The following is a 20,600-nucleotide window of genomic DNA, read 5'->3' as shown; positions in this document are numbered from 1 at the left end:
TATGATTTATCTGGCTCCCTTTTCCCTTGGGCTCAGCAGCTCAAGACAATCTGCTGAAGACTTGGTGAGCAGTTGCTGTAAATATGCCAAAAAGCCATGCCCCATTAGCTTTTTATACAGGATACAAAGTTTGATCAAACAGCACAGGAGCCTTTAGATTATGCAAAATGGCCAGCAATTTACGTTTGGCTGATGACACACCCTTGCCTTTGGACTAGACAAATAGATGCCAACCTAGTTGTATATAAACCTCAATTGTTATAAAGCTCAAGCAGGAATGGGTAAATGGACTTACCCTCTTCAGTAAATGGAATGAGGGTAATCGGTGTCTTATACCATTGTGGGCTACACATTAGAAGATCTGAATCAAGTTCAAAGACTAAAAGAAACTACACTGGCAACTGTGTCAAATCTGTCATGAGCCTGCTACTGGGATGTCACCTGGTACCAAGAGACACCAAGGGATGCTCACCAAAAACTACACAGAGGTCAAAGTGTAAGTGTTTTCACTGAAGCAGCTGGATTAAATGCCTGTATAGCTTCTCTCATTTTGAAATAAAGTGCAACATAACTTAATCTTCCTTAGAAGAAGCAAAATAAGAGTGGTTTTCTTTCTAAATGTTCATATCCACACGCTTTAACTCATGTGCTTCTGTTACACATATTAAGTAAATTCAGTTTTGTTCTGCTTGTCCATTACATTCCTGTACATAAGGGATTCAGAGGCTCTGCAGACTTGCTAAAAGGAGGAGACTGATGTGTAATTAACAGATTATTAGCAAAAGATCTCTTCATGTGCAAGACAGTATCCTACTTGCGGTGCCCCCAGTTCAGCTGAGGCAACTGCGACTTCCTGCTACCCACAATGGGAGGTTTGTTTGGCTCCCGTTCTCACTGCCCGGATGTAAAAGAGTATTTTAAGCAAAAAGTGCTTAGAATGAAAAAAATATGTGTCTTTCATAGGCTGAAAAACATCTGCAAATTCACCAAATAATTTCAGCTGTGGGAAAAAACGGTTAGATTTAAAAAAAAAAAAAAAAAAAGCTGGAGGAAGAGTCACTTCTCTAACCAGTAACTTTATCAGTGGTTTGAGCATTCAAACACATTTTTGGGGAGATTTGGTTTAATTCTTTCTCCTGAGTGGATACAAGCCATCACTTCCCACAGGAATGACCTAATCCCAAATTTACAGAATGTTCTTGTTAACAGTATTTTGCTTTGAACACCTGGACACTCAGTGAAGCCTGAGAGCCAGGTGTCTTGCCTAACACACGAGTGTCTGATCCACAGGGCCACTGGGCAGTTCAGAGAGGGGTGCCAGTGCCAGAATTACTTTATTTTGCATTACACATTTAAATACTCAGAGAAAGATGCTCCACTTGGCAGTTGGGGTGATCTCCTGTGAGCCACAATCCTGTTCTCCCAGGCACAGGAGGAAATTGCACACTGGTCTCCTACACCCTCAGGGAGTGCTCGAACCACCGAGCTGCTCCCACCACCAGCTCCTCCACTAACACTTTTCAGAAGATCTAAACTTTTCTTTCCCTTGTGCTCCTTACAAGTAACCTGAATGTTTTAATCTGGGCTAAATGAAAGTTTTTGTTCAGTTTTGATGAATTAAAATGTTGCATTGAGAAAAAATAAAAATATTCAAATTCAATTTAGACGGAAAAGATGTCGTCTTATAATTCAGCAGACAAAGTGGAAAAAAAACCCCAAACAAACCTATCGATTACTCACACAGCCTTAAGATATGTTTGTCTGGTTCCTGAAAATGTGAGCACGGGCCCAGCCTAGCTGGAAGGTGTCCCTTATAAAGCCCTCAGTAACCTGGTCTTACCTCACAGCTGACTACTTTAAGCAGAAGGTTGCACTAGAGACCTTCTGAGGCACCAGAAAATCTGAATTATCCTATGATCCTTACAAGCATTAGGATTTTCAAAGGTCATTTGGTACCACCTACATTCAACTGAACATCAGCAAGTCTGGGGTTCATATCCTCCCTCATACTTTTGAATGTCTCTGCGAGCACTAGCTACGCAAAACAAATGAACACGCTTGGCTTCTCAAGCTTCCTGTGAAATTTCATGTTATACCCACCAAGTCTACTCTGAGTGCAGAAACACTTGTCAGCTGGACACAGCTACTGAGCTGAGAACACCTGATATGGGAAGTCACAGTTACTTCCAGTTCACCCATCCATGGAGGATAACTTTGCTAAGGCTTCCCAACTGTGGTAGAGACAGAAACAGGACTCAGAAGCCCCAGGCAGCCCCAGTAGTTGCATTGGCATCTCAGTTTTATGAGTAGAGCAAGCCAAAAAACTAAACAATTTGATCTTAAAAGCTCGTGGTGGCAGAATCTCAGGAACTGTGTCTTATATCGGGAAGTTCACTGGGACCCTGGCAGGTTGAACCAGGGCATGTGTGGGAGGTGCCCATCACTATTCATTTTAGCTGGTGCTGTGATGAAGTAGAGACCAATAACTAACGCTGGTAGGCTGAAAAACACGTTTGAACAGAGTTAAGTTTTAGCCCTATGAAGTTCCAGGAAACAGCAAAATTCGGTTGCACCCTCCTTCAGTGAATGAAAGGCCAGAAAAATGCTTGGGATGAGTGCTGCAGTCTTCTTCTATTTGTTATATTTGTACTGTGTATACACTGGAAGCTGTATAGTGGGCTTAGTCTCAACAGGACAAGATGGCACGCAGTTAGGAAAGCAGACCAAATTTGCCAGTGCTCAGGAGACAGCTCAGAGGATGTTGCTGTGAGTGCTATCCCCACATCCACCAGTGACCTCCCATGGATCATTGTGCCACGTCCCACTTGGCCAAGCCTGCAAAGCAGCTCTGCCAGCTGCCACAAGGCAGGGAAAAGATCAACACATCAAAGGTGTGGGGCTCTTCAGCAGAGAACTCCCCTACACAAACCTGAGGTTCACAGAAGATTCAAATGTGAAAGTGGCCCTAGGCTGTTATTCCATGTTTTAACTACTTTGAGACATCAAGTTGCTTTAACTGGATTTCCCAATGGATCGTCAGCCAGCAATGGGCAGAAGCCTGGCCATTTCTCAGGAGCTCCACCACAGGCTGGGCAGCACTACAGAGGGTCAAAGCCTTAGCGAAACTCTTGCTGGCCCAAAGCCCTACACTGCCAGGACTTCACAGCCCTGAACTGGCTGTTGTTTTTTCCCCCACGGGAATCACCTGTGGCAACATGCTAAATGTCTGTGATAATGTACTAAATATCACTCCTCACTCAATAGCCTGCTCCTTGCCTCTTCACTACCCCCCAATCCTTTGGGGGATTGCTGTTAGGAGCTATTACACTGTGTTAATCAGAGAAGGGAAGGACAGGAGGAAGGTCTTCCCCTTCCTTTCTTCACTGTGAGACAGTTTACTTGCCCTGTTTTATGTTTAAAAAAGGGCCTTTGAAATTCATACAAATGAGTACTTAGCTTTGCCACCAGAAAATGGGAAGGCAGCACTAGGCAATGGCATCCACCCATCCAAGATAAAGGGGGACATTCAGGCTAGAGAGGACAATACTCTTCCTTCTGCTCTTAGGCTAGCACAGACAACCTCAGTCTCATCACAAATCCTTTCCCTAGCACCTTCTCTGAAATTACACCACCCTGTGGTCGTCTGACTTTAGGAACTTTCATCTTGTGCCTCACTCTGAACTTGCTTTGACCTCTGCCCTGTTAGTCCAAACTAACTAGGAGGAGAGTAAACACAGAAAGGAGAGACTTTGTGTTGGCAAGGGATAAAGATGTCTCAGAGAGAAAACCGGCAGCAAGTTAGCTTCTCTTTCTTTAATCATGTTTAGTACCACAGCTCTAAAGGAACTCTGAAGATGATTCTTCAAGGCATGGAAGAGACAGGGTTCCTATGGAAACATCTGCAGAAAATGAGATAACATACAAGATCTGGGATGACACGACATATAAAAGACAGCAATGAAGAAAGCACAGAAGCGTAACAGCGGGGAGAAGGAATCAGCAGGCGGCCAGGGCTGCCCATCCCACATGATCAAAAGTTATAAATGCAGTTCCACTCAAATTATGAGATTGGCCAAAAACTACATATGCTTTGGGGCGCTTCTTTAAACAACACATTTTGGTTCATACACATCTGTTCTTTAAACCTTTGGGATTAGGGTACCAAGTGTGTCCAGCCTGCAGGTCAGAACTTTGCTTTGCTTTTTAAGCAAAATTTGCATACTGCTTTTAATCACTAGTGGAAATATATGAGGCTCTCATTTAAATGGAAGAAGGGTACAGCACAGAAGATGCTGCAACAGGAGACATGGGGATTCAAACTGTGTCAGTGGGGAAAGAAGCTAATGTCTCTCAGTTGGTGTTAATGGGGAAAGAAGCTAACATCCCTTCCTGTATCCCAGTGAGAGTGTGTTCTGGTGAGGACCTGAGAAACACACCAAGCCTTCTGAAGGGGGTTAAAGCACCTAAAACAAAAACCAGAAGCTGAGAGAGTGGAAAGAGCATCTCATAAAGGAAAGTGATGAAGGTAAAAGTGATAATGGCTTTGGCACTGTTGTTTGAGAAGACTAAGGAAGAAATAGCTGATGCAAAAGCCACAAAGACATTACATCATATAAGAGGCCAGCAAGGCATGCATAGCATTAGTTGCAGAGAAAGAATATGGAAGAGACAAACAGGACAAAGAAGGATTTGCAGCAGCCTGAACACATGGAGTACAGTCCACCCAGATTCTTCAGCAAAATCTTTACGTAATACCCCTAAATTCCTGAGAATCTCTCTTCTCCATTACCATTTTAACTCTATTCTTTCTGAACTCATTTGCCAGAATGCCTTGGTTTTTAACTCCTATACATTAATCTTGTGAAGCTGGACCTGGTTTCAATGGTTCCATACTCACAGCTTGGGATAAGCTCTTCCTTGCCACATAAGGCACAAAAACCTCAACAAACCCTTCTCAAAAAACCTTCTCAACTGTGTAATTTACCCATAGCCATGCCGTGCACATGAAGCTTTCTACTGTGAATCACTCCTCTGAACTTCATTGAGTTCTTTGGAACCTTGTCTCTTTACTTGACATCATCAATTATCCTTCTCAGTCATGCAGTGATGTCTGGGTCAATGAGGCTGCACTAGCCACTATCTCAAGAACTTGCATAAAGAGGAAGGGCAACAGACTCAAGGTGAGGCTCTGTGAGGCCATCTGTATTTTCCTCTTCTACAACATACTGTTATCAACAGAGTGTTAAGACACTAACCTGTATGCAACTAACAATTTAACTTGAAAAAGCAAAATCAAGGTCCCAGTTGTCTGAAGTTCTCTGCATAGAGATGACCCGTACAGCACTCTCAACTCCACAACTGAAAAATCATGAACGAGTCCCTAGAGTCACAGCATCAGCTTTAAAACGATGAGATAGGGAGAGCTGTAACATTTGGTTCTTTTTATTTGCCCCCTGCTATCAAGTCATTCCCCACCCCCCACCCCAGCCATCAGGGCAAGGAGTTTACTTAAAGAAAAAAAGGAAAAAGAGTAGCTTAGGCTTTCATGGAGTAACAGCCAGAAATGTTTAGTCTAGATCTCTGCCAACATCACAAAACACCCTTATATTTTAACATGACAAACTTGATTCCTCTTGAACGTCGTTAACTTAAATTGGTTGTGGTAAAACGGAGTTACTCTGACAGCTTAGAAACGGATCAGGATTAACTACTGAGGCAAGCAAAGCAGCTCTGAGCAGATGCTGCTTTGTACCAAAGGCTGGAAGGAACTGCCCAGGCTCTCCGCTGGAAATCCACAGCCTGTGTAGCCCTGTTTAATGAGCCTCCACTGCCATCATCTGGTACAACCCGTACCAGGTAGTACAACACACCAAACGTAGTTCCCAACCAGAAAAATACACGTGTAAAAGAGAAGGGCAGAAAGATGTACTGAGTCACAGGAATGTGACCCCCCCCCCCCCCCCCCCCCCCCCCCTCTGAGCTCTTGTTTGGGAGCTTAATGTGCTGAAGTCAATGTATCTTCAATAACGATCAGAGAAATCATAAGAATGCTCCACCTGGGTGCACAAAGAAAATTCTCGATCTCAAAATGTACTTGAAATTGAAGAGAGCTGACAGATTCAACACAAATCAGGAAACCCGTGAGGGTTTTTTGGTATTCAGCCACCATCTCTCCACATACTCTCCCCCCCTGGTTTTTATAATACTGGCTCACACAGTAAGAAAAAGACGTCAGGGCGAGTTATTAATGGTTTGGGGGACTGGGGACATGCACTGACAATAATTAATAGCATCTGCCTTAAGTAACACTGTACCTAAATACATTTTATTGTTTCCGTTCTCTCCCCCTCCCCACTTATTTCCATCATTCCTTCATGGCTTTGCATTACTCATTTGCTGAAACCTGACTCAACTGAATTGTTTCATTTATCCAGCTATTTGACTTTCAGCTAAACAAGCAGGTCCTCATCCAATACAGGTAGTAATAAGAAGGCATAACTCATAGCCTCCAAAGATTCAACAGCCAATATTAAGATTTTTTTCAAAATCATTCCCTCTCCCTGTGACAGGAAAAGCTCATTTCAATGCACAATTCACCTGAGACCTCTCAGAGAGCACTAGGCTTGGGAAAGTACAGGCAGTGCAGCACCATAAGTTCAGGCCCCAAAAGCTGTGTAATTTAGTAAGGATATGTACCAAGCTAATTATCCCTGTATCTAATTAGTTAGAGATCATTACTGTGCTGGCACTGACAAAGCATTTCTAGGGCTAGGTTCATGGGTGTTTACCTATTGCATGATATAGACAAGCTACATGAAGCCCCATAGGGCTGGAGCAGCATCTGATAGTACAGGTCCTCATTCCTGCTCCTTTCCCACCTATGAGGCGGCCCTGCGAGCAGGGAACTCTTACCAATGGTTGTTATTGCAGAGATGGAGAAGAAGAAAGACCCACTGAAGTCCCACCTGCCCAGGCTAGTGGTGTTTCCCTGGAGGGTTATGCCACTCTTGTAGGCTTGGATGATACCCTGCAAAGAGACAATAACATGAGATCCCACAAACCCCCTTACGGCAAGTTCATGTAACTGGCATTTCCAGTGCTGGCTGGTAAAGTCACAAACTACAACTACTTCCGATTCTGTTGTTTCCCTTTTAATAGAGGGTATCCTGTGCTTTAGAGACCAAAGAGCTGAGAAGTCAGAAAAGCCAAAAGCCAGCATATTCGTTCTAAGGAAGGGCATCTACAGAATAAAAGAAACTTGCACGTGCACATGGTAGATCATACAGGTAAATGTGGAAGAGACTGGAGGGCAAGAACTACCTAGAGAAAGCCTAGCCAGATAGTTATTAAGACTGCCTTATGACATATTCATTAGGAAAAGAAAGTGTTTCCAGATGGGATATTCTGACAGCAGAAGTCCCAGAGCAGCAAATATACATGCATATGTAAATGATGCAGATCCCTTGCCTGTACTGGGGAGGAACGTATACGGTGTGATGTAGGAGATGGAGACTACACAGGACGGCCAGTCTACTAGTATTGGGCAATATGTCCCCACATCAGGACTACAAATACGAATAAATGGATTAGATTAGCATGATGCCCAATTCTGTTCAATCCACCTGGGAAAGCCTCAGAAGTCACTATGCTGAAGTGTGCAGTTATGCCAAAATAAGATATCAGGACATCAGATGTCTGAACAGTACCCACATCTGACTATACCTTCTCATGCCAATAAAGTTAATGACATCGAACTGAGTTGTGTCCAAAACAACATTAATCACAGCACGTACACTGAACATTTCACACCCACTGACCAAGAATCCTTGAGAGCTGATTATCCTTGAATGTAAAGTGTAGCCAAGAATACATAAAATTCATCACCTCTGAGAAAGACATGCAGATACCAAATGATACTATCCCTATCCTAACAATAGGGCTGCTGATAAAGCTCTCACCATTGATAATAAAAGGAATCACTCTCAGGTTAGATTTGCATCAGTTGTGGGTTTTACAAAGAAGTTGTAGTTTATATACCATCAAGCAAACCAACGCTTCAAGCCCACAAAGCAAGGAAGCTTTATCGCATTTTACTGATCTAACATGCTGTAAGTGACTTATATAATACTATACAGGGCTGTGAATTAAAAACTGTTTCCAGAGACCCAGGCAGCAGCTTAACTACAAGGACCATTATCTCTTTTCTCCAGAGCTACTAGTTTTCACACTAAGAACAAAGAGCAGCTCAGAGATCAACACATATCTTTCCCAAATAAGAAACAGTTTCATAGTCACATTCTCAGAAATATCTTTGTTTACTCATAACTCAAGGCAATTTAAACCATTCAGGGTCACATTATAATCTACTAAATCTGACAACATGCTTTCCTCTGCACAAGACAGAGCAGAGAGCCCTTGCTCTGAAAAGGGCTAAGGACCAGATGCTATATTACATTATGCTTCCTTCTGGGAATTGTGGCCATAACTTGAGTGGGGCAACTCACAGAAAGAATTAGTATGCAGCATAAGTGACGTGAAAGAATTGAGCCCCTCCTGCCCCCCATCCCCCCTCCCCCCCCCCCAAAAAAAAAAAGAGGGAGAAAAGGTGGTGTCAGGAAGCCTCCAGCAGGATTTGTTTTGAATAGTTGTCTGCAATTCTCCCCCCCCACCCCGCTTCTTCCAGGGCTGGTATCTGCATTGAGGTTTGTCAGGTTGCATGGGATGCAGGCTCTGACCTTTCTCTGTTCTTGATCTCTGACAATACTTGACCTCAGGTTTAAGAATTGTAAGAAGTTCTGCAGACAATGGCCTAGTCAGGAATCACAGTCCCCATGAACATAAAATAACTCCCAAACTAAACCATATGGCAAGGGAGACACTGGAAATCTATACAGATGACCTGTATTTTTTTCACCTCCAGAAACTACTGGCTAAATTTGAAAATAAGAAGCTTGTTATTCTCTCAAACTTTCCTTCCGTACCCTGTGATCTCTGCAGTTCTAAGTAGTCTTGAACATGTATATACCTGCTGGAACAGCAACAGTCCAGCTCTCAGATAAATTTATTATCAGCTTGATCAGGTAGACTCAAAAAACCAACGCATGCAGCATGTTTGCTGTCCGTTCTCCTGCCTGATGCACTGCTGATACAAGCTCAGCAGCTGACAATATTACACACAACATCAAGTTTTTAAAGCCAGAAACACTTAAGAACCAGAGAGGATTGTAAGAAACTGTGGTTGAATCAGCCCAGAGAAAAGGAAATTTCTTCATGCAAAAAGGGGAAATAAGCAGCCTGCACAAGACATCATGAAGAAGCAAGCAGCAGTAACCCAAGTCATTAAATGTTTAATTTCACATCATTGCAGCCCTTCCGTTCTGCATGGTTTAGGACCAAGAGACTGAGCAGTTGTGAGCAACCATGCAGTTATTTATAACAGCACAGCATCCAGAGTTGTCGTCTTAACTTTCCCTGAGGTGATGCTACTGCCACTAAGGACAGCATTTGTCTTAAGAGTCTGTGGATAGGCTAAAGTACTTGCACTAAATGGCATGTGATGATCCTGCACTCATCTCAGTGGGAAGGAAAGTACTGTGCAACTATTTATCACTCATTGGTGAAGAGCAAGCACTGAGCTTGCAGTGTGCCAGCTGTTTTCTGTTTCTAGGATTGAATCACTTAGCATGTTTGTGGTAGGTCTTCAAGAGCCTTCAGCAGTAAGACTCTGGCTAAGCATTTCCTTGTTAAATCTTATCAAACATCCAGATAACATCATTAACCATTAGGCCCACTGCACCTGTCACAGCCGATATGGGGGCCACTGAATACTCATGCATATCAAAGCCACTTGAATAAACAGACACGTCCAGAAGAAATGTCAAGTTTGTTACTGTTAGGAAGAAAGAGCTACTGATGCCATCCTGTCCTGGTTTCGGCTGGGATAGAATTGATTTTCTTCCTAGTAGCTGGTACAGTGCTGTGGTTTGGATTTAGTATGAGAATAATGTTGATAACACACTGACGTTTTTAGTTGTTGCTAAGTGGTGTTTATACTAAGTCAAGGACTTTTCAGCTTCTCATGCCCAGCCAGCAAGAAGGCTGGAGGGGCACAAGAAGCTGGAAGGGGACACAGCCAGGACAGCTGACCCAAACTGGCAAAAGGAATATTCCATACCATATGACATCATGCTCAGTATATAAACTGGGGGGAAAGCTGGCGGGGGGCCGCTGCTCAGAAACTGACTGGGCATCAGTTGATGAGTGGTGAGCAGTTGCATTGTGCATCACTTGTTTTGTATATTCTAATTCTTTTAGTATTATTATAGTTTTTATTATTATTACCATTATTATTATTTTCTTCCTTTTCTGTCCTATTAAACTGTCTTTACCTCAACCCACGAGTTTTACTCTTTTCTGATGCTCTCCCCCATCCTGCTGTGGAGGCGGGGAGCGAGCAAGTGGCTGTGTGGTGCTCAGTTGCCGGCTGGGGTTATACCACAACACATCCTTAAAGGGGAGAATTCGTAGAGGGTAGACATAAGGATACTGACTTTTGTTTTTGTTTTTTAAGTAAAAAATGTTTTATTATAATATCTAGAATCAACCTTTGACACAGCATCAACGATGATAGAAAATTAAAGATTGATTCTTCCGAGAACAGTAGAACTAATGGAGCTTGCCTTCCTAGAGATGTGCCCATAGAGGCGGATTCATGAAAGAGAAATCCATAGATAGCTATTAATACACAGAAATTACTTCTGGCACAGGAAGTCATTGAATTGCAAACTCCTGAAGGCTGAGAGAGCATTCAGGAAGATATCAGCGCATACTTGCTCTAACTTAATATGTTCCTCGACTTCTGCTTTTGGCTAGTGCTCTTTTTCAGAGAAGTGGTTTATCATTTTTGACAGAACAGACGAAAAACCAAGCCAATAAACACTAACAGAACAGCTGAATTCTCCCTGCTTTTCCCATTGAAGAGGCACTGATATGTCTCTGCTTCTGATTTTCAAAAAAACTTGAAGTATATTTCGGCCTGTGGGTTCCAGATTTACTAAAGAGGAACTGAATCATACACATTGGGTCACATCTGCTTGGCTCCCTTAGCCTGCCTTTTTGAGAACCAGAGACTTTTTTGTTTTGCTTTACACTGATTTTGAGGTGAAATCTTAGGGGTTTTCCTTTTTCTCTTAATTAGGCTAGTCATTTATAGAGTGTCTGCTCCAAAACCTAATGCATTAAAAGGCATCTAGTAGAAGTAGCGTCTCAAACCCAGTGTTCAAAAGCAGATATCTGCCTGATCTAAGACCCCAGTCAATACCACCAACTGCTCAAACCCAACGAATCTTGAAATTGCAGAGCTTGGGCTTGATATTTTGGGAACTTGAAAGGTCATATGTGCAACTCAAAGAAGAGCAGGAAGGAAACAGGTAGGTGGTTAAAATAATCAGAAAGAAACAAAACTCAGTTCTGCTTTGGTTTCTACCGACAGACAAGCTACACAACATAAAAAAAGTAATTTTACTTCTCTGCACTTATTTCCCTCCCCCTCTAAAATGATCATAATTTACAGTTCACAACTACCACTACATCTTTAGCTGACAATGCTTATATCATTTTAAACTGCAGATAAAAGTTTCTACAGAAACTATTGTAACTGCTACATCATTTATAAATCAGGATATTTTAGATTCTTAGGCCTTCATGAGTCAATGAAACTTTATTTGCAGGCTGCCACATTTTCTCATCAAGTAGGCTGTTCTGTTTCTTGATAGCACCATGCAAAGCCTACTTGCATGGTCAAATATTGTCACAGCTGGTGATTACAAAACTAGCATGACTTCTGTTCAAAGTAGTCTATTTAAATGTAGATGTCTGTCCTGTTACCTTTGTGACAAAACAGGCCTCAGAATACCCAAACTGAGCCTCCAGCTCTGTTCTGCTCAATGATAAACTCTGAAGTTTCAGTTAGGAACATCATAAGCTAATGCTTACAAATGCACACTTTATGTTAGATCATTATAGCCCAGTACAAATCAAAGCCTAGTTTTGTGCATCCGTCTGCAGGGAATCCCCTCCTTTAATTCAAGCTTACTGGTAACTCCATGAGGAAGTTGTGGATTTCTGCTGACTCCCTTATCTAATGTATCTTTGACTTATCAAACTTATTTTAGGATGGCAATACCCCTTCTTTCCTTCTCTTCTACTATCAATTAAAATAATCATTGCTGATTCTTCCTGCAGGGGCATCCAAACACAACATTGTCCCAGTTTCCTTATAGGAGTTAAAAAAATAAATTTAAAAAATAAATCACTGTTTCAGCCTGACTGCCTTTTAGCCCTTTACAGCTCTGGGGCTGTACTTCCACAGATGATTGATAATCAGTGCCTCATCTATCCTGGAAAAGTTTCACCAATCTACACAGCTTTGCACCAACAAACCCAATGTAGTTACAGTCATACTAGCAAAAATTAAACCACGATTGAATTGCGCTCTCAAAAGATCTCTTTTGTTCATATTGTCTAGTTTAAAAAAAAAAAAACAAACAAAAACCACACACACAAAAAAGAGTGAGGTTGCTGGTTCTTCCAAGACACTCACTTAAGTATCCATAAACTTAATGCAGACTCAGCCTACAGAGTTCAGTTCCCTCTTGACATTTGAGAGTTACATCCTTTTCTTCCCTGCAAAATGTAGGTTTATCCTTTTCTATTTGCTGTGGAGTCGCTCTATCCTTCAGCTGTACCCGTAAGTCTTCCTCATTTACCATGTGTGCTGTGTTATCAGTTCTGGGCAACTCCCAGCTTTCTCAGCTTACATACTTCCTCTCTCTTCTAAACCCCTCTTATCACGTGTGGGCCCCTCCACCACCAGCTTGTGGCTGCAGCACAGCTTCTGATCACCAAGTGCTGCAAAAGGGAGAAACATTATTCACTCTGACCTCCTTAACACCAACTAAAAATTTCATCTTTCACCTCTGCGCCAAGTCACAACTGCATGTGACTAGGGCACAGCTTTCAAAAAAGGCATTTAAGATGAGTAATAAGGAATGAATGCATATGTATATGTAAACTGAGACTATTTTCCTTGCAATCTCTACTTTCTTCAGAACACTATGCTTCTCTTTCCTTCTGTAAACTTTACAGCAAAAAAAAAACTTTATATAAATTATTAATCAGACCGATTCTAATCTATCTGCCCCCCCCCCAACAACAGCGAGATATAAAGTGAAAAGGGGGAAGTGAAGCCCTGGAAGATTATGACCCTTCCAAGGATCTCCATAAGAATTCCTGACTCTCAAGCTCAAAATTTCTTATTTCGGGGGGGGGGGAGAAATCACCTTTTTTCCTGGAGGAAAGTATCATGGAAGGAGTCATACAAATGACACTTTTATAAGCCACAGCTCCAGTTGCTGCCGCGGCCCTGTGCTTCTGACCTATGGCATTTTGGTCAGAGGTCACAGTAATCTTGAGATACCTTTGCAGGCAAAAGCAGTATTTCCCAATTGTATTTGAAAGCAGTTCTCAAAGAAGGCAAAAAAGCATGCGAATGGACTGGGGTAAGAAACTTCATTCCCAGTTTAGTTGAAGTTTACACGTTCATAAACAAAAATCAACTTTTCCAGGGAGTACGTGCCCTCCTGAAAATTGTTTGCCTCATTTCAGACACTTACTCTCCTCACCTTCGCAAACTATCAAGGAGGGAAAGGAGGTGTTCCCAAGGCACCAAACTACCATTTAGATTAATGAGAAAATATAAACTCACATAAACTTTGTGCCCTGGAAATTCTGTGCAATGTTGGTATATAAACATTCATTTATGTCTCACAGAATACCAGCTGTAAATCAGAAGAAAATGGTTAACATTAACCTTGGTCTCAGATTGCGAGGACAAAGGTCAATTAACTGCAAAATAATTAAAAAATAGATTATGAATCACACCTTTCCCAGCCATGAACTCTGATCCCATCCTTGCCTAGAGTGGAAGCTTATCTGAATTCTGACCAAAAGAAGAGCAGGCACAAGGTGCATTATGAATTCAATGGAATCCAGCTTTTTTTTTTTTTTTTAATGTCACTTGAATAACCTGAGACCTGATCAAATAACTGCCTCCCCACCTCCCCAACCATGTTTGCTAATATAATTGGTACTAGTTCCTCTAAACTAAGTGAATCCTACCGGCAAAAGCACTTTTACTTTGCAGCTGGGTCTGCACTACGGTTTCTACAGTTCATCTAGACTTACTCTTCAACAGAAGAGGAGCAAGAGTTTAGTGAAGTACAGTAATGCCGCAACCAATGCTACCCTAAGCCACTAGTACTTTTCTGAAACTTAAGCTTTTACATCAAGGAAGAATCTGTGGCATGATTCATGGGACAAAGCATTGCTAAATTCCAGTCGCTTCCCAAATTCCAATAATCCAAGTAATTTGAGAGCTGGGCTGCAACAGAAATATGTTGGGTCTGTTGAAAGGAACTGCCTATATAATCTACAGAACAGAGCATAACAGGTTGCATTGCATCATCCTCATAAAATTGAGAAGTTCTTTCTGTAGTAGTTATTTTTCTTTTAGTTGCATTTAAGAAGGATAGAGTATGATGAACAAGTACTTGTAAGAGTAACCCACATCTTCTAAAAAGAGAAATGGTAGTTCTTGTCAGTTGTTTGAAGGCACCCCCCCCCAGCCCCTGGTCTTTAGCTATCCACTGCCAGTAGTGTGTCTCAAACCTTCCTGGTTGGACAAGTTATTGAGACAGTTAACGGTTAATTGCAGCTTGCTGCACTTCCTTACTTGTTATTTCCCACTAAACCTGAGCAGCTGTAACTCAGAATTTGATAGTTATCAAAGAACATCTCTCTTTAGGCAGAAGTATATATAATAGGTTCCTGTGCCTTTTTTTTCCCCCTTCTCTTTTTAAACGCAGGTATTGGACGCTACATCATTGACCAGAAGACCTAGGAGTGAGTCAACTAACCAGAAACAACAGTTCATCAGTAGGTCTCCTCGCCTTTCAAAAAGTCCAACAATATAGCGCTAGCCTATTGCCTTACAGAATACTATATGCCTACTGCCTTATAGAATAAAGATTTCCTCTTTAACAACTTCTGTCAAAGGTATACTATAATAGGATATTATAAGCACAGAATGCACACTCTTGGTAAGTCACCCATAGTTCTTTTTAATTAATAGGTCTGGAGAAGAACAAACTGGCTATAACTTAACCAAAGTAGTAGTACATTCTGATAAGAAGGAAATTGGAAAGAACAATTACAGGTGATCAACTCTATTTCATCTGTGACAAGCCAACGGATATTTGACTAAAGTGGGTTCTATACAGATGTCACTGCTCCACAATACCAAGAGCCAATGCTGTTCCTTAAATTCCCTTAACACCAACAGGTGATCTCTGATGCTCACCCCTTAACAGTCACTCACTGCTGCATCATCTCTGGGCAAGATGATTTTAGTAAACTGTACTTGCAGGGTTGTATTTCCTGACAGCTGGCACAAATCTCTGCTGGTTCAATGTCTGTGCAAGCCAAGGTATTGATGAGGATCTTTCAGTCACGCGGGTTCTCGTTGCTCTTGTAAACATGAACTAAAACTCTCTGTGTAGCTCTAGCTGTTGACTCTGGAGATAACAGTATCTAGATCCACCTGCAGCTTTTAGTTTATGGCCTGCCCTTTAGAATTAGGTCCTTTTCACTACACCTTAAGTCTTGCTAGATAAAAAAAATAATGTTTATTTCATTTGGCTCAGCTTTCATTTTCTCCTTCCCAGTTTATGTAAGTAACTGGGTTTAAATAGCATTATGCATCTACAATAATAGGAAGTGGATAGAACAATATAATAAATACAGAAAACAGCTGTATTAGGGAAATACGTATATAACAACAAAAAAGTTTATAGCGAACAGCCTAATGCAGAAAACGCACTGTTCCAAGCCTGGCCATACAGCCAATCATCTGGCTAAAGAGACGCTGAAAAGTACAGCAGCTATGGCTACGCTGGTGCCTGTAACCACTGAAAATGATGCAGGAAAAGGAGTGAGTTTGGAGGACAGCTCAGCTGGAGCACAGCTATATATACTCACCCTAGGCAGTAAAACTGAGAGACTTATGCACTAGAAGTGCATCACGCTGGGTAGGGTGTCTAGGTGCCTCCCGCCCCCAAAAGGCCAGAGAGCGTCTCAGCTCTAAGAGATTTGCCAGTACAGAAAGTGCCCTCTTTGTGTGCAGCCTCACTCTATGGACACTTCTCAAATCTGGAACCAACATAATTTTTGCCTGGACAGAGACTCTTACGTACGTTTTTCCCCAGCTGAGTCCAGCTAGCGTTCTTCACTGTACTGGGGGTATATTGCCTGAAACCTGCCTTATCGTTGCATCTGTTTCCATCTTCTGCAAGTCTTATCACCGAGAGCTTCCTTTGATGTGACCTCACAGCCAGTAATTCTGGCATGTGAAGACCACCACCATATTTATAATAGAAAGCCAGATATTGCCCTCTTTGTACGTTGCCTAATGGCTCTTGAGGAACTGTTTGCTCTTGTTCCTGGTGAACGTGTTCATGTCACAGACTGTATACAGTGTCAGAAAAATAGCCTAGGGTTAGATGCGTCAACAAAACCAAACTTATGTCTTCCTTGAGTAGATGTTACTGGATGCACGGTAGAGGGACACATGGCCAGAGTCCCTCTGTTGTCCTCTATGCTGTCCTTGTCCATAAGTAACAAAAGCCAAGAAAAATGCAAATCAGTCTTCCCCATATACATACACACATATACATATGTATAAACACACAAGCATGCATTTTTTGTTTGCTTATACATAAAGCATTCGTACATGCTACCCTCAGCTATTCAGGAAACGTGGAACTGTTCAGCATCCTGCAAGGGAAGAGCCAGCTGGTCCCTCCAGGCAAAAAAAAAAACCCACAGATGCGGGAAGCAGGGACCCACCACTACAGATGTCACACACTTTCTAACACTTTCTCCTCCGCCATTCAGTTTTTGTTGTTGGTCTGCTATTTCCATCTCCTTCTGTCTTTTCTTTTGTTAACTAGAAAATTACTTCTTCCCTGGAAATTATCTGAGCCATAGAAATTACTGAATGACAATTCACTGGTCTAGCTACCACAGCATGGCCTGTTTGCCTTTCCTCCTGCCCATCCTCATGCCGTGCTCTCCTGCTAGCTCCCCAAAGCAGGAGCTCTCTATTGCTCTCCATCTGTGCAAGGGCTGGAACAGTGGATTTCCACTCCCGGTTGGTAACTAGGAACTAAGCGATAAACAGGTTGTAAAATGATGTTTGTACATTGCTTAGCAAACTGGGATTTTATTCCATATTGGCCCCTATACACTTAAAATAAACAGAGTTTAGAATTATCTAGGATGAAAGAGCTGTAAGAAAACAATGACGAATTGCCAGTAATGTCAAAGCAATTAAAATTCACACACTGCTTTATGTTTTCACAAACACTCTTTATATGTCTTTCTTAATTAGCAAATAATCAGCTGTGTATCTAGAATATGAGTTTGTTATCTGAAGAGGGCCAGTGATGACACTGTCTGATAAACTATGAGCAATTTACTGCAATAAGAATTTACTGCACAGAAAAACATCTCTTTTTTGAGCGCATTTACAGTATCCACCCAATTGCTACACAGGAAATTAGAAAAGAGTGTAGGAAAGAAGCAATCCTGTGGATTATCTGTTTAAGATTAATTTCTCACTGTGAAAGTTATTAAAAATAAGACACAAAGCCATTCAAAATCAGACTATGGTTTCTCAAAGTATGAAGGCATGCACAGACACTCCGTAAAGTGAAATGAAACTTCTTTGTGACTTCCTCATCTAGGGCTTGCTCAGGTCACAATTAAGTACTCGCACGGCATATTATAGCAGTGTCTGGTCTAAAGGCATTTGGGCGGCTGTCCTATTCCCTTGACTACCAGACAGCATCAAGAATTAGTGAGGTCACCCTACAGTAAAACAAACCATCAGGAAGGTCTTTCTAATGTCATTCTACCTACTCAGTTGTGATCAGCTTCTTCTCTCCACTACTATCACCTCGTTACTGTCATTCATGAAGTGAAACCTTTCCAACCCGAGGGCAAGAGCCATGCCTAGCGCTCACTGTTCAATGAGCCTGTGCTGAATGAAGCTCAGCTCAGACCTGCCTTGATGAAGCACTAGACTGGTCTTCTCTGATGTATTTCTCACTTCTGACTATTTATATTCCACAGCTAGCGCAGTACACAGCACACACTATAAATAATAAGAGTAGATACCATGGTAGCTTACAAGGGTCCAAATTTATATCGTATCTTTAATGTACTACTGACTGCCACAGAGAATTTACCATCTAGAAAGTCAAGGGATGAGAGCCTGACATAGGTTATCAGCATAATTTTGTCTGCTAGGGCCTTTCTGAAATTCTTGACAAGATTATCTATTTGACTGTTTCTGTGTTTTTTCTCTCTGCTAGGAAAAAAACCTGGAAACACTTCTCCAAGTCCCTTTTAGGTCCTTTGATCTCTGGTGGCCAGCTACTACGGTTTCAGCCACCACCAAACACTGCTTTTACAAAAAAAAAAAAAAAAATTTTCTTCATTTGTTTGGCAACATCTATTTGAGGCAGACAGAACAAACCAAGCAGTACATATTCAACCACCAGCACATACCGAACTAGAATGGTTTGGGTAAATATTCAAGTCACTTCCATATTGTAGGTTTGTTTTTTTTTTTCAGACAAAAATTGAGCAAGGAGAGAACCCATTTATCCCACTTTGCTGATATCTGTACCATAAAATGCTTCCACTTGTACTTTAATAAGATTGCATTTGGTCCTGCTTTACATTTTGCAACCATCCTGCAAATACCCTCAGAAACATTTTTAAGGATATCTTAAGTTGTGTTACCAGGATTTTCTATTTCCCTTTAAATAACAAAAACTGAAAAAGTTTGACACTGGTATAAACAGCAATTAAACTTACCACGACAAAGCCTTTCCATTAGAATTTGCCACTTGTAAGATGTCATAGACTATCCCTCATTCTTAATAAGTTCAACAGCGAAACAAAACCACCTGCAATTAACCCCAGGTAATTATCTCATATTGGGAAACTCTGCCACTGTCTTCCGTCAGGACGCGTTGCTTAAAAACTCGCGAACGCCACGGCTTGTGGGAGGACAGCAGAGAACAAGAGAGTGTCTTTATTAGCAGAAAGAAAACACGGCCGAAATACTCGGTGATAAGCTCAGGAAAGCCCAGCTTGCCCGGAGGCACAGAGCAACGCGGCGCTACGCGATCCTGCTCCGAGCAAGCTGCCCACGGAGCGGAAAGCTTTTTCCACGCCGGGGGCAGCTTCTTCGGGGCAGGATTATGTGCGCGCATAGATATAGACAGGAAAAGAGTTTTGTTTTTTAAATTGCCCGCAGGCAGGAGGCGAGGTTGCTGCCGTGACCGCCCCCCCTCCCGCCCACCCCGGGACGAAGGCAGCGCCTGCCCCGGCAGCTCCCAGCCGGGTGGGTGCGTTGCTCCGCCACTGCCGTGCCGGCGGAGGGGCCGGCAGACCCCCCCGGGCTCACCTCGATGAGCCGCTGCAGGGCGGGCCCCTGCAGGCAGGTGTGGTTGGCGAGCAGCTCCCAGTGCTGCCGAAGGAGGTGTTGGGCCGCCTGCACCTCGGCCGGCCGCTCCAGCGCCTGCAGCACGCCGGCACCCAGCCCCACATAGCCCACGTAAACCACCAGCAGCACCGGCACCCCCCAGCGCCGCTGCTGCTGCCGCCGCTGCTGCTGCTGCTGCTGCTGCCGCCGCGCCGCCACCATCGGCCCCGCTGCCGCCGCCGCCCCCGCGGCTGAAGGAGGTGCCGCGCCGGGGGCGGGGGCCGCCCGCGGGAGGAGGGCTGCGCCGGGCAGGGCAGAGCAGGGTGCCCGGCCGGCCCCCAGCACCTCCCCCGGGCCTGCCCCCAACCTGCCCCTTCCCATCCTTCGCGGCGCGGAGGGAAACCCAGAGCCGGGCTAGGCAGCGGGTTCTGCTGCTGCCCCTGCGGCAGCCCGCCCTCCTCCTCCTCCTCCTCCTGCGCCGCTCCCCTTCCCACCTGTCTTTCCCACCTAGCGCAGAACTGCCCTAGGGCTCCCTTCTCTGTGCCGCGTGTGTCTGTGCAAGGACGAGCACCGAGTCACGTTCGTCCCTCGGAGGGATGCTACCCAACTCCGTTCCCAGCAAGCCGAATTACTTATCGTACCAGTTACAGATCACTATACCAGCAGCTTGTGTAAATCCAGTTCCCTCCTTCACTCAGCTGCTACGCTAATTTAAAAGGCAGTAAACAGGTGTTTCTGACAACGACTCTTCGATATAAACAATTGTAAAGGTAGCAAGTTTGTGAGAGTCTTTTTATCGTTTGTGGTTTTCCTATGAGAGATAGGAGCACTTTCTTCGTATAGGTAGTTCTTGAGACCTGTTTGATTAATTATTTTCTTGTATAGGACTACATCAAATGTTCCCCTCTGTTCTCTCACCAGTAGAAAAAAAAACAACCAAATCACTTTGGGTGTATAAAAAGTTTGTAATTTACCTATTTTGTTGCAG

At 43.0% G+C, this 20,600-nt stretch overlaps 1 protein-coding gene across 1 annotated transcript in view; it reads right to left on the bottom strand.

The window, feature by feature from the left end:
- LOC127014455 (potassium channel subfamily K member 17-like) overlaps window positions 1-19,834 on the bottom strand; it is a 29,408-nt gene extending 9,574 nt beyond the window's left edge. Inside the window, exons 1-2 of the mRNA XM_050893852.1 lie at window positions 19,595-19,834; window positions 6,913-7,027 (exon numbers count right to left, since the gene is read on the bottom strand). Coding sequence (XP_050749809.1) covers window positions 6,913-7,027; window positions 19,595-19,834 — 355 coding nt within the window. The remainder of the gene's footprint in view (window positions 1-6,912; window positions 7,028-19,594) is intronic.
- Between the last annotated feature and the right edge of the window lie 766 nt (window positions 19,835-20,600).

Source organism: Gymnogyps californianus, chromosome 3 (genome assembly GCF_018139145.2).
Source record: "Gymnogyps californianus isolate 813 chromosome 3, ASM1813914v2, whole genome shotgun sequence".
Taxonomy (NCBI): domain Eukaryota; kingdom Metazoa; phylum Chordata; class Aves; order Accipitriformes; family Cathartidae; genus Gymnogyps; species Gymnogyps californianus.
The sequence above is the reverse complement of the archived record's forward strand: the minus strand, read 5'-3'. Positions and strand labels throughout refer to the sequence as shown.